Source organism: Amphibalanus amphitrite, unplaced genomic scaffold, assembly GCF_019059575.1.
Source record: "Amphibalanus amphitrite isolate SeventyFive unplaced genomic scaffold, NRLGWU_Aamphi_draft 001049F_arrow, whole genome shotgun sequence".
NCBI classification, from domain to species: domain Eukaryota; kingdom Metazoa; phylum Arthropoda; class Thecostraca; order Balanomorpha; family Balanidae; genus Amphibalanus; species Amphibalanus amphitrite.
In genome coordinates, this window is record NW_024882543.1 from 104,225 (window position 1) to 118,291 (window position 14,067).

A 14,067-nucleotide genomic window follows, 5' to 3' on the forward strand; every position below is an offset into this window, starting at 1 on the left:
TCCAGAGGTGGTCCATATCACTTATTGAGTGTGCCTATTGAATTCTATGAGTAAAATGACCCATAAAACATGTGTCGCACATGCCCTTTTCTATATTTTGTTTTTTGGTGACCTGACCTGACCTGACCTGACCTTGACCTTGACCTATGAATGATATTGTATGCAACTAATATTGTCTTGGTAGCCTAAGAACACGTTTTGGGCGATCAGTCTCAGTCCATGACTCCATCCTTCGGCAACTACGGTGCAAGGCCGATACTGTAGAAACTTGCAATTTGTACCCTTGACCTGACCTTGACCTTGACCTCAAACTTTAAATTAAGTACATGTTTTTAGTAGTTCGTGATGAGAGCTTTCGATTGGCGTTTGAATTTTCCAAATCGGACCATTAGTTCGGGAGATAACAGGGGGGTAAAATTTACCCCCCCCCCCCCAGCCCCGCGCGTTCGGCTGGGGACCCCAGCCCCGCGCGGGTTAAATGTTGAAAATCGGCCGGTAAACTTTCGAGATCTTAGGGGGGCGAAACGCCCCCCCCCTACGGGTGGTAGGGTCCGCCGATAGCCCTACGGGGCGCGGTTTAATATACTTGAAATGAATCGGGAGATAATCGATGTTTTTCGCAGGGCGCGGGTTAATATACTTGAAATGAATCGGGAGAACACACTTGACTCAACAAAAAAAAAATTGAGTCAAGTTTGAGTCAACTCATATTTTCATTGAGCTGCTTGAGTCATGAGTCGAGTCAAGGGAAAAAATCAGCTCCTTGTTTGAGTCAGAGTTGAGTCAGGGCTTTCTGAAGTTGAATGATGAGTCGAGTCGGCATTTTTTTTTTTAGTCGAGCACAACCCTGTTGTTGACACGGCAGTGAATGACGGAAAGCGGTGCTGGTGATCCTCCGCGCAGCCGCCGAGCCCGCGGCGGTAGCGCTCGCACTTTGCCAGTAGCGGTACACGCTGCAACGTGCGGAGTGCGCGAGTTTGCAACGGCAGCTCGAGCCGGTCTGCCGCCAGTCCGGCACCGGCAGCAGGCCTCGTCACACCACAGCCGACACAATGCGCCTCCTCGTGGTATGTAACCAGAGGGCAGTTTATCAGTGCTGATATACGCCGGTCGCCTGTATTGTTGACCCGCGCGGGAGGCAACTGACTGGAGGATGGCCGCATAGTGGCCATACATCAGCCATCACGGTGTCGCCGCATTTTCTGCAACCATTCAGTATTTTATGTCACCACCCTTGGTGCATAACATCAGATCAAGCAGCCTGTTTTCGAGAATATTGGATATACCATAAATATTTATTGCAAAACGTTATAATGACGCAGCCTACACTCAAAAATTGACAACAACATATTCCTTGTGACTCGGCTCTGGCAAAGACGTTATTCAGTTTCAAACGAGTTATTATTCGACCTAATTTGATCCTTCCGCGATCCCTCCAGTTGGTCGATGCTGGTACCTACCCCAGTCTCCACCTGTGTTTCAGCAGTGCTTCCTGCTGTGTGCAGTGGCGTCGGTGCTCCTGCTGACACAAGGAGCCCGGGCGGAACCAGATCCTCAGGATTCGGACAGCGCCATCTCCAGCGGTAAGTGAGAAATCGTGAAAAGTTATTGTTAACAAATTTTGGACCTGTACTGTTCACCCTTCAATTGCTCATTATCGTTTCAGGATTATGCATGAATGGCATACATGGCAATGGTCTATAAGCATATGATGCTTAGCAAGAACGAAGTTGTGTGTGGAGTGGGGGCAATCGAGATCATATGAATATGTTGGATTTGGGATTTTGTGGCCTGTGACCAGGCCAATCGATATTTTCATAAGCTCGGCCTAGGAGGGTGTTCGTCCCTCTCCGTTTCGCACCTGAGATAGAGCTTTGCCTAAAAATAGCTAGCCGTCATGTGTAGCATCAAAAGTCACCCAATTTAAACCGTCACTTGTTTAACCCTCGCCGGACCTATTGGTTTTCTACATACGCGCCGGCCGAGGGGGGTACGACCCCCCTCGCCGTTTCGCCCCTGGTGGAGCTAGCGCGTCGCGGAAAAAACGAGCGTGTGCGCCGATACGAGACGCAGAGATTGGTACCCGATTTTAAGGTCCTAGGTTAACCGGTGACCTCTGAGGTCAGGTCAAGTGCCCCAGGGTATGGTTCAGTTTTTGGTGAATAACTTCGCAAAAACGGCCTCAGAGCCGCGATTTTGGCCGCATCGTGTTCGCCTCGCTCAGGCGCGTCGAATGATATACTTTTTGTTTGGGTCAGGTCAACTTAGGGTGTTGACCTCAGGTCAAGGTCAGGTCAGCACCCCCAGGTCACGAAGTTGGTCAAAAGAGGTCATGTCGCATATCATTCGATTCGGCAGGTCTTCCTGAGTCCATTGGTGGCTTTCGTGACTCGCTAGCTCAATTTGATCGGGAGTTATTGACGAAAAACTAATACCTATGAACTTGATGACGTCATAAATGACGTCACGGAAGGTCAAAATTGCAAAAGTGACGCATCTAACCTTGCAAGGAGTGCATCTAATCACGATTCTGTGTGCTTGAGATAGTTGGAGATCGTTCCCGGCGCCAGAATAGCAGTTTTCATTTTTCCCCATTGACTTATAATGGTGAGGTCACGAAAATGACCTGACCTCATATGACCTTTAGGGAAAATCCGAGATATACAAGTTGTGAGACTCATAATGGATACTAGATCCTGCAAGTTTCATTTCCCTGTGACATCTCCTCTGGCAGTGAGGGCGTTGCGAAGTTGCGACATCTGAAGACCGTGCAGAGGTTCACTTATTACGTCATAGGTCAGTGACCTGACCTGACCCAAAAATTCAGTTGGTGTCAAAAGATGCGGCTTGGATCAAAGGTCAGGTATGCCAAGTTTCAGCTCTCTATCGCCAGCGTGTTCGGAGCTATCGCGAAACAAACCCTATGGGGGGCGGCACCCCCCCCCCCTCGGCCGGCGACGGTCAAGGTGAAAAAGTAACCAAAGTACTTCCTTCATTATGCCTTTTTTCCAAACCCGTGCCGCTACCAGCCCAGGAGCTGAGCAAGAGAAGGTGTATAAAACACCTCTTCCCCACATAAATGTGCGACAATTTACCACCATTGCGCAGCATGATATTAACCTTCGCCCTGGTGGGGGGGGGCATTTTGGCCCCCCCCCCCTGTGGTTTTTCAGCGATAACTCAGAAACCACTTGAGTTAGCGCCCTGAAACTTTGTATAGCTGTTTATTCAACATTTTTACATCATGTCCTTTTTTGGGGGGTTCGGGTCAGGTCAGGTCAGGTCACAAGGTCACCAAAACTGACACCACCTCTAAAAAAGTTCAAAGCTCTCTCAAAGGCACAGCTTTTATCCGATCGATGTAAAATTTACAGTACTTGAAGATGTCACCCAGCTCTACAAAATGGCTATCTCGGATTTTTTATAAATGTGACCTAAGGTCAGGTCAGGTCATCGCTGCTCCCCATTATAAGTCAATGGGAGAATCGAAAAGTAGTTGTTTTTCAGCTAAATCGGGCGTGATTGTTCCTATATTTCGTTATTGAAGTGTCTTGGGTCAGCAAATCACAGCCCATGTGAAACCATTTGCTTGTGACCTCGCTGAGGTCACGCTAGGTCATCTCCCTGGTCACCAGAGGTCACCAGCGGTTTTTCTGCACTTACTTGTTATTGAATAGAGATAGAGACTCCGTTCGACGTTTATCGTGTTTGTCTCGTCAATGCGGATCGAATGATATGCAGCATGACCTATTTCGGTAAGGTCATGACCTTGACCTGAGGTCAAATTTTCAAAATGACCTTTCGAGGTCAAACTATATATCATTCGACGCGTCTCGACGAGCCAAGCACGATGGTGCATGAATCGTTTCTCTATTTTCTCGTGAATGCATGCTATAGTTAAAAACATTTTCAACGAAATTTGCCAAGTTGACCTTGCATGACCTCTGTGGGCCAAACCGTTGAGCTGAGGTCAAATCTGACGAACCTTGGCGAAAGAGCTTGAAAAGAGCTATCGATTGCTTTTTTCCGCGGCTCTCTAGCTCTTCTAGTTTCCGAGCTACAGCGGAATATGTCCGGCAACACCGAAAACACTGAAATTTGACCTATGATGACCTCTAGCGACCTCAATATTGACCTTAGCGAAAAAATGACTGAAATACTTTCGAACGTACTTGTTATGGGCTTTCGTTTGCTTTTTTCCGCGTCTTCCTAGCCCTCTTCGTTTTCGAGTTAGACGGGGGGGGTCATTTTGGCCCCCCCCCCCCCCCCCACCAGGGCGAAGGTGGCTCAGACCCACACCAGGGCGCGGGTTAAGGTCGCGAATCTTACCACCTTACTCCAGGTCACATATATTAACATTTCGGGAAAAACGAGTCGCTGGAACCTGGAACCAGGGGTGCGGAGCCGGAGCCGGAGCCGACGGAGCTGGCACATTTTTGCCCGGAGCCGGAGCCGGAGACGGAGCCGCCATGACATTTCACCCAGAGCCAGAGCCGGAGCCGGAGCCGATTTTATTTCTCCGAAGCCGGAGCCGGAGCCGAAGCCGTCTGAAATTTTCACGGCTCCGCATCCCTGGCTGGAACCGGCCTTTCTCATGCGATGCACCTATTTTTAAACTTCTTGGAAAGTAACTGTAGTAATGACATGATCGCAATATTCGTTGAGGTGGTATGTTTATCTTAATTGGCCTGGTGACCTGACCTAAGGTGACCTGGGATTAACTTTTAGGCAATGCGAACTTAATGAGTACCTAATGTGCAAATCGGTTTCCCCTACATATACAGTGTATATATATATATATCTATATATATATATATATATATATATATATATATATATATATATATATATCTATATATATATATATATATATATATATATATATATATATATATATATATATATATATATATATATATATATATATATATATATATATATATATATATATATATATATATATATATATATATATATATAGGGACTATCACATATATTGCAGTTTTTCAAAAGTCGGAAAACTTTTGGTATTTTTGCGTTTTTTTCTTAAAAAAAATCAACTTTTTGAATTTTTGGGGTCAAAATCCCACAATTTTGAAAATTCAAAATCACAGTTTTGCAGCGCGGTTTTTGTCTACATGACCATATAAAGAATTTTGAAATTGCTTGGCAACTGTAGCTTTTGTGAGCATTTCAAGATTTCATGTTTTTTGCTCATTTTCGCTCGAACATGACCTCAGTTTAACTTAATAATTCTTGAGCTAAGGTGACCTAAGACTTGAAATTTTGTGTGAAGGTGTCATATCGATGCTCGGGAAGGTACTGAAAATTGAAAAGATTGGTGGCGCTTCGCGCCGCCGTTTTTTTTTTTTTTTGCTATTTTGGAAAAACCACAGGGGGTGCAAATTGCCCCCCCAGCGGGGCGAGGGTTAAATCACAGGAAACAATGATACATAACATTATACCAAAAGGATTATCAAATGACAGATGTGACATATGATGCATAACTATATCTCCCAATCATTTAATTATGTAAGACAGAGCCGAAGCCTACACTGTAATCATTGATATAATCAATTATAGTCAAACAACTAATCAATTTATTATGCGTCATTTCGAGGCAAGACAAAACATACAGTAGAACATAGCACACAAGTGCAAAAGATAAACATTCATCACGCAAAGATACAGCATCGTAGCAGAATGCACAAAGCAGGCTAGGCGCACAAAAGCCTTAGCACTTAGCAGGCGATGGGACATAACGGACTAGAATTTAGCACGAAGAGAATCGAGTCGTCCAAACCGTCACACTCAGTCGGGTTACCTATAAAGCTAGTGTCAACATGGCCCAATACAATATCTAGCACGCTCTGAAAAGAACAGTTCACCAACGTGTGCGCAAGGTGTAAGTTGGGTGCAAGAATGATCCGTGTAAAGGTTCAGGCTCAGTTGCTAACACAGCTAGTTCACGTTATGCTTTGTGCCTAAGTCTGTGGACTGTGATCATCTCGAAATATTCCCAATAACGCGAAAACCATCGCGCGTCTGAGGGTTTCTTAAGGAGCGAGCGGAGCGAGCGAAGTCTTTTCAATATAACGGAAAAGTCTCTGTATGAGCGGCCCGACCCGGCCCGGTCCGTAACGCTTTTGAGAGGCTTATATCTCAGCAACCACTGGACCGATTTGCCTGCAGTCTTTTTTGTTGGGTAGTCCTATTCCTTCTTCCCCGTAATTGACTACTCTTGATACATTTCAGGGACCTTCGTGGCACGCGCCACGTGAAAACTCGAGAGCGTTTGCAAAAGAAGTGATTTTGAGAGGCTCATACCTATCTATGCAGCCGCTTGGGCGATTGTCTTGCGGTATTTTTTGTAGGGTACCTGCATCCCTTCTACCAAAGGTCGGACACTCTTGATCTACATATGTGAGTGACCCCCGCTGCAAGTGCAAAATGCAAAAAGAAGAGGTGTCACGCTTATTCCCATTTCAATTACCCGGTAATTACTGAGGCGATTTCACTAAAACTTGACAAACTGGTAGGCACCCACCAGGCAATGCATTTCCATGTGTTCCAATTAGGGTGCTACCGCACGTGCGCACGTGCAGGGGGCGCTTCCAGATTCCGAGAACGGCTGGGCCGATTGCGCTCAAATTCGGTACATGATTGGGGACCGGTTAGTAGGGTGCCTCTACATATGTGAGTGACCCCCGCTGCAAGTGCAAAATGCAAAAAGAAGAGGTGTCACGCTTATTCCCATTTCAATTACCCGGTAATTACTGAGGCGATTTCACTAAAACTTGACAAACTGGTAGGCACCCACCAGGCAATGCATTTCCATGTGTTCCAATTAGGGTGCTACCGCACGTGCGCACGTGCAGGGGGCGCTTCCAGATTCCGAGAACGGCTGGGCCGATTGCGCTCAAATTCGGTACATGATTGGGGACCGGTTAGTAGGGTGCCATGCAAAGTCAGTTTGGACCCCGTGTGCAGGTGCGCATATGCAGGGTGCCGCTTCTATATCTCGAGAACGGCTGGGTCAATTGCGCTCAAATTCGGCACATCGCTAGAGACCGATAATTATAGGTTGCCGTGCATCAGTCAGTCGGAAGTAGCTCCTCGCAATTCCGCACATGCAAGGCTCATCCTCCCGCTCGCTCGTTTGTCGCCACAAAAGGCGTTTTACTGGTTGTATCCTGGGAATTAATCTCTAGTGCAATAAGCAGAGCAGAGTGATGTGCGCAGACCAAGGTCAGCTTTGATGCAGCGAGACTGAACGCTGTCCAGGGCATCAACATCGGTTGAGCTGAGAGGAACAGAATGGCATCCAATTATAAGGGCAGGGATGACCATAGCTTTCCACAAAAAAAAAATCTTGTCAGCAGGCAAAGTAAAAAAGACTAGTGTATATAAACCAGTAATTACCTTTTGCAGAGATTGTTGCGTATAGAACCCGACCCTACCGTCTTATCGCGCATCGGGTAACGGGAGAATCTAGATGCAAAAAATCATATCATAGCACATCAGCTAAAAGTTGACCATGCATGACTTTTCCGCAGATCGAGACGGAAAGCTGTTTTTCAAGTTCGTCGTTCGCAGCACGACTACGTCCTTCTCCGTCGTCAGATCCACCACGACTGTTCCATACACGTGCATCAGCGGTGAGTGTGTATTGCCGCCGAACGAAAGTGACTTAGCAGTGATGCCAATAGCAGTGGTCCGTTTTTGATAGCTCTGAACTCGCGATTGCCATAAATCAAAATAAAATCAAAGGAGCTAAGGATAAAGAATAACCTGTTGCTCATTTCTACCTGCAGAAATAGAAAACCATGTCAATTAACAAATTGGCTTACTTTTCTATTTCTGATAGAAATGAGCAACAGGTTTTTCTTCATCCTTCTAATAATCTTATTAACAATGCTCAAAACAACGTTCAAATACCTAAAATCCAAAGGGAATATTTGTTCATTGAATTACCCATCAAGATAAAATTTTCATGTCAGCTTGCTATACACATAGTTTGTGTTCTCTCTCCTCTCCTCTCTCTCTCTCTCTCTCTCTCTCTCTCTCTCTCTCTCTCTCTCTCTCTCTCTCTCTCTCTCTCTCTCTCTCTCTCTCTCTCTCTCCTCTCTCTCTCTCTCTCTCTCCCTCTCTCTCTCTCTCTCTCTCTCTCTCTCTCTCTCTCTCTCTCTCTCTCTCTCTCTCTCTCTCTCTCTCTCTCTCTCTCTCTCTCTCTTTTTCTTGGCCTCCCTTCCCCTCTTATTCATAACTAACAGCGGGACTGTCCTCCGCTCCTCAGCGGCGAGTACCACCGCTGTGTGCGCTGGACGAAGGAAGAGAAGGAGGAGGAGGACACTGAACAAGCCAGAGGAGGAGTCTCTGTGAGTGCCTATGACGAACATTTGTTCAGTGGAACACAATTCAGAAAGCAAGAACATCTTCAAATTCATCTAAAAGTGATTTAACTTCTCACCATACCAGCACATTGACTTGAAGCTTTATAATGGAACTAGGCAGGCTGGGCTTCAAACCGTGTCAAAACATTATAGGGACAACATTAATCATTAAAGGATACAGATGGTTGTCCATCGATCCTCTCCATTTCATTTTTTAAAGGATGGTAATGGTATACATTAATTGCAACTGGATGTTTTGCTTTGATTTTTGTGAACCGACACTGACACTAAAATTTGTATTAGGCCACGCACCGACGGGGGTGTGCGCCAACTTACAACCGACGGGGGATGTTATAAGGTCATTAGAAGCTACCATTATTATGTCTCGGAATTTTGATATCGATGACCTAAGGTCAGGTCAATTTCTCGATCTCCCCATTATAAGGCAATGGGGGAAAAATCAACTCCCTGTTTTTACCACTAAAACGGGTCGGAATGGCCCCATAAACCATACATGACTTCATATGCGATCAATTTTCACTACCTTGAGGTCTGTTTTGCTGTTGGGCAGCTCTAAGGTCATGTTACGTCATCAAAGGTCACCAAAGGTTTTTTGTCAATAACTCCGTACAGGAACAAGATGCAGCCGCGCGGATGGTCTCATTGTGTTTAGCTTGTCAAGGCGCATCGAATGATATACATGATGACCTCGAGGTCACGTGACCTGAGGTCAACCTTTGACCTTGACCTTTTGAGGTCAACATATACATAAGCGTAGGAACCATGGGTGCAAGGGTGCAGCTGCACCCATAATATTTTTCCAGTGGGTGCAGGCAATGTATTCTGCACCCGCAATAATCTGAACCAAAAACCCCTTTTCTCATCAACACTACTTCCCATGTGCAGCACGGATAAATTCAGGATATGTTGCCTTATGCCTACTATCCATCTTTCGAAGCATTTCCTACTGTGATGTCTTCAAAACTTACATTTGTGCTGAAGACAAAAAGGGAAATGGAGCATGTGATTGAACACATACCGAACCGATGACCCATTGTCAAAATTTTTAGCCCGATATCTTCGAAAATGGCTAAGTTGGCCGCTTTTACTTTTTGCGGTAGTCAATATTGACAATATTAACCGTCGCATGTGTGTGGCCTCTTCCAGCTTCTAATGTGTAGGGGGAGGGGGAGGGGTCGGTCGGACCCCCCTGCCGTTCGGCCCCTGATCGAGCTAGAGCTTCGCGGAAAAAAAACGAGGGTGCTGCCCGTGACGAGAGGAAGCCGGTGATACCCAATTTTAAGGTCCTAGGTCATTGGTTGACCTTCCAGGTCAGGTCAATATTCCAAAGGTCGGGGAAATCAGGACCTGCTAGAACTGCGTAAAGTGAATCTGTTATCGGTTTTTTTGGGGTGCTGATCACGAATATCTGATGCTAATTTTGATCACAGATGATTCCTTCATGCATTTAGGCCAGATCGGGTCAGGTCAGGTCAGGTCAACCATTAGGCGTTCTACCGGCTATCCATAGTAGGTGTCAACTACCACTGACGGCGTCGTAGCATGTTACGAAGGCACTAAAACTACTTCGTAAACGTTCAAAATGATGCTCAATCGGAAATCCGCCCGAAAAACTACCCTAGAAACATGTAAGAAAAAGTGAACCGAGGTCATCAAAGGTCAGTGACCTGACCTGACCTTCAGGTGACCTTCATACCCACCATGATGCATGGGACGAACATCATTTCACATGTTTGGACGTCTACAATCACAAAAAGACTGGAAACGCGCGGATAATGTGAGCTCTGACATACGCCAAATCGCGATTCCGGCCGAACATGGTCTCGAGAACCAGGTCACAGGTCAAAGGTCTTTTGGGTCAGGGTCATGAAATTTTCAGAGTAGGTGTAAAACTGATCAACTCGAGGGTACTAAAAGTGTCGTCGCGATCGGCCGCTTTTTGCGCGAGTCATTTGCGAAAAACCATGGGAGGGGGTTCATCTGACCCCCTACACACGCAAGGGTCAATGCTTCCAAATGCACTTATCGGTCGGTACCTTTTCGACATGGTACACCCTCAAAACTCGTAACGAGCCTTCGCTCGGGTGTCGCTTCCTACCCCCCCCCCCGCTTCACCGGCCATGGCTAGATTTCTGCACCCATGCACCCACAATGTTCCAGCCGTTCCTACGCCCATGAACATATATATATATATATATATATATATATATATATATATATATATATATATATATATATATATATATATATATATATATATATATATCATTTGATGCGGATTGACGAGAGGATCACGATGATGCCCTTAGTTTGTTCCTATCTTTACTAGTTCGAAAGTTATTCGAGAAAAACTCTCCCCATACCTAGCGCCGCCATTTTGACTTTTTGACCCCTGTGACGTCATCTTTGACCTGACCTGAAAATGACCTCCGTAAAAATTGTAGACATTGTCCGTGCGTATCCCATGCCGCTTACCGCTTGTCGCTATCTTGCTTCGTTCTCGAGATCTCAGGAGGGGCGGTCATCCGCCCCCTCCCCCCCCCGTCGGTTCTAAGTTGGCGCAGACCCCTGTCGGTACGCGGGTTAACCGCCCCTCCCCGTCGGTGCGCGGGTTAATATTATAGGGAGAGAGCTTTCAGCATATCATATTAGTCTTTAATATTTGACAGGATCCTGCACAATAGCAACATTAGTTATCTGTAGTATTGCTATCGAGTCTTGAGTAAAGGCATTACGCATGAGCTTTGGTCACTTTATGATAGCAATCTGTTACAGGTCAGCGGCAGGAGAAGTACCAGCAATCCAGTCTTCCATCGGAGACCATCGGGAGAACACTGACACGAGTTTGAAAAAGTAAGAGAAAAGAGAGATAGAGAGGGGAGAGCGAGAGAGGGCTTATACCTATTAATCATTCTTGAGAAAATATGGACGTGTATCTCAGCATGAGTTAAATTGCAATGGAAATTTGAAGGACAGACGGCAAAGTAAAAAAAAAACTTTTGTTTTACCTATATCAGAAATACTTTAACAAGAAACGCTGATGTTTAATGTTCCAGCCAGAACCATTAATCTCAGGCAAAATAACTGCAGCAGCATATTTCTTCAATAAATTATCTAACAAATGTATTCAATTTATTTTTATCTGTTTGCTTTATCAACCAAACTTATTTATGTACGGCATTTTGAGTGAACTTATCTGAGAAGTGCAGTTTTTTTTTAGCGGCCGACAGCTTTTTATGACAGATGTATTCTATATTGGGGCTATTTGGTGACCACCAGACAGTTAGAGGTGGTTCTGATATGTCTCGTGTGTGTGTCTCGTCGTCAGGGAGGACCGCCTCATCATCACCTCGTGGTCGACGCGCCTCACCACCTTCACCTCAGTCAGCACGGTGACGACGTTCGGCTCGACGGTCTCCATCTCAGTCCTGTGCACCCTGGGAGGCATCAGCCAGTTCCCCAACTGCTAACCGGCTGCCAACGCAACAAATGGACATGTCCCCCGATGCAACAGGTCAACAGCGTATTACCGCAAAACTGTTGCACAATACTGTTCTGTTTTGAATCGGCGAATGTTTTTTGTTGCCACGAGTATCGTCGGAGTATCGCTATGGAGTGTTTGTTATGAGACATAACTTGTTAAATACAATGCTGTGCTGCACAAATACATATTGATAACGCAGGCTTTCCTAGTGTTTGTTGCCTTGTCTTAACCCTCGCATGTGTAGGGGGGGGGGGGTCGGATGGACCCCCCCCATGGTTTTTCGCGAATAACTCGCGTAAAAAGCGGCCGATCGCGACGAAACTTTCAGTACCCTCGCATTGATCAATTTTACACCTACCCTGAAAATTTCATGACCCTGACCCAAATGACCTTTGACCTGTGACCTCTTTTCCGAGACCATGTTTGGCCGGAATCGCGATTTCGCGTATGTCGGCTCGCACTAGTCGCGTGTTTGCAAGCTTTTCGTGGTTTCAAACGTTCAAACATGTGATTTGATGTTACTCCCGTGTGTGTCAAGGTCACCTGAAGGTCAGGTCAGGTCATTGACCTTTGGTGACCTCGGGTGACCTCGGGTCACTTTTTCGAGTTTTACATGTTTCTAGGCTAGTTTTTGGAGCTGAATTCGAATTTAGCAACCATTTGAACATTTACGAAGTAGTTTTGGTGACTTCGTAACATGTTACGAAGCTGTCAGAGGCGGTTGACACGTACTACGAATACCCGTCACGACGCCTACTGGTTGACCTGACCTGACCTGACCCGACCTGGTCTAAATGCTTCAAGACATCATCTGTGATCAAAACTAACACGATATTCGTGATCAGCACCCCGAAAAACCCCTTAGCAGCCACACTTTACGACTTTCTAACAGGTCCCGATTTTCCCGACTTTGGGTCATTGACCTGACCTGGAAGGTCAACCAATGACCTAGGACCTTAAAATTGGGTATCATCGGCTTTCTCTCGTCACGGGCAACACGCTCATTTTTTCCGCGAAGCTCTAGCTCGATCAGGGGCCAAACGGCAAGGGGGGGGGGTCCAACCGACCCCCCCCCCCCTACACATTAGAAGCTGGCAAACGCCGCACACATGCGAGGGTTAAACCACGCCCCGCACTAGGGCTATCGACGGACCCTACCAACCGAAGCGGGGGGGGGGGGCGGTTCCCCTAAGATCTCGGAAATTTACCAACCGATTTTCAAAATTCAAACGGCGTTCGATAGCCCCACCGGGGAACTACCTTGCTACCAAATTTCATTGATCTCGGTCCGATCGATGACGTCACAGGTCAAGTCAAAGGTCACATTTTCACCGTATACAGGTATTTCAAGAAACGTGGTAGAATTAGAGTAAATTAGTAAGTTATTGAAAATCATCGATGGAGAATTGTTCATCAAACACATTTTGCTATCTGAGGTCATTGGTATCAGGTCAGATCACAGAGGTCAGGTCAGCGAGGGTCACAATATGAAAGTGTCGTCTGATGAATGTTTTATGGTCCCTGTTACATGACAAATGCGTTTAGGTGGGTCAGGCAACCTTATGGGCCAGTTTAGGTAGCGTTGTCAGCGTGGCCACGGACCTTTTTGGTATGTTCTGGCGTTACCCTTTTTCCATTGAAAAAACGTACAAAATTGAAGTTTACTTGAACCCAAATAAAACTGGTGCAATGTGTATCGCCACCTTCAGCCTCAAAACGTTCCTTGTTTCAAGCTCTATCAATATCAGTCGGCTAATCGTGCATTTTTTAAAAACTGAGGTGGTACCTGGGGGGTAGAAGCACCCAAAGTCGGGTCTCTTTAACATTGGGTTGGTGGTGAAATTCTATGATTTGTGATTCAGTGATTCAGATTTATTCAAAAGAAGTCCACTCACCATGGCTTTTCACTCTTTCACGTCAGTGTACAAGTACAAAAAGGACGAATTTAGGCCACATTCACGTTCCACACGCATACCACTCATGCATCAACTCACTCCGATCATCACTGAGGATCCACAGATCCGACGACCGCTCTGACAGCTCTACGGAACCCGGGCTCACAGGGATCTGCCCCTATACCGTTGAGCAGTGTCACGCCACGGTAACACATTCTCCGCCTACCTGATTCAGTGCGTATGTTGGGGCGGCTGAATAGATCGGCTTGCCTCG

At 46.1% G+C, this 14,067-nt stretch overlaps 2 protein-coding genes across 4 annotated transcripts in view; one reads left to right on the forward strand and one right to left on the reverse strand.

The window, feature by feature from the left end:
- Positions 1-14,067, reverse strand: part of LOC122369563 — a 59,007-nt gene that overhangs the window by 38,909 nt on the left and 6,031 nt on the right. The window lies entirely within an intron of this gene.
- Positions 950-12,101, forward strand: LOC122369560. 3 transcript variants are annotated; one of them, XM_043344398.1, is made up of 6 exons: positions 950-1,067; positions 1,487-1,583; positions 7,557-7,658; positions 8,297-8,378; positions 11,190-11,267; positions 11,743-12,101. In XM_043344398.1, the coding sequence occupies exons 1-6, from the start codon at positions 1,053-1,055 to the stop codon at positions 11,882-11,884; spliced, it is 516 nt and encodes a 171-aa protein (XP_043200333.1). In that variant the 5' UTR covers positions 950-1,052; the 3' UTR covers positions 11,885-12,101. The 3 variants fall into 3 exon arrangements, with proteins under 3 accessions (XP_043200333.1, XP_043200331.1, XP_043200334.1); XM_043344396.1 differs by having other exon boundaries at positions 956-1,067; positions 1,484-1,583; XM_043344399.1 differs by lacking the exons at positions 950-1,067; positions 1,487-1,583 and adding an exon at positions 7,178-7,248.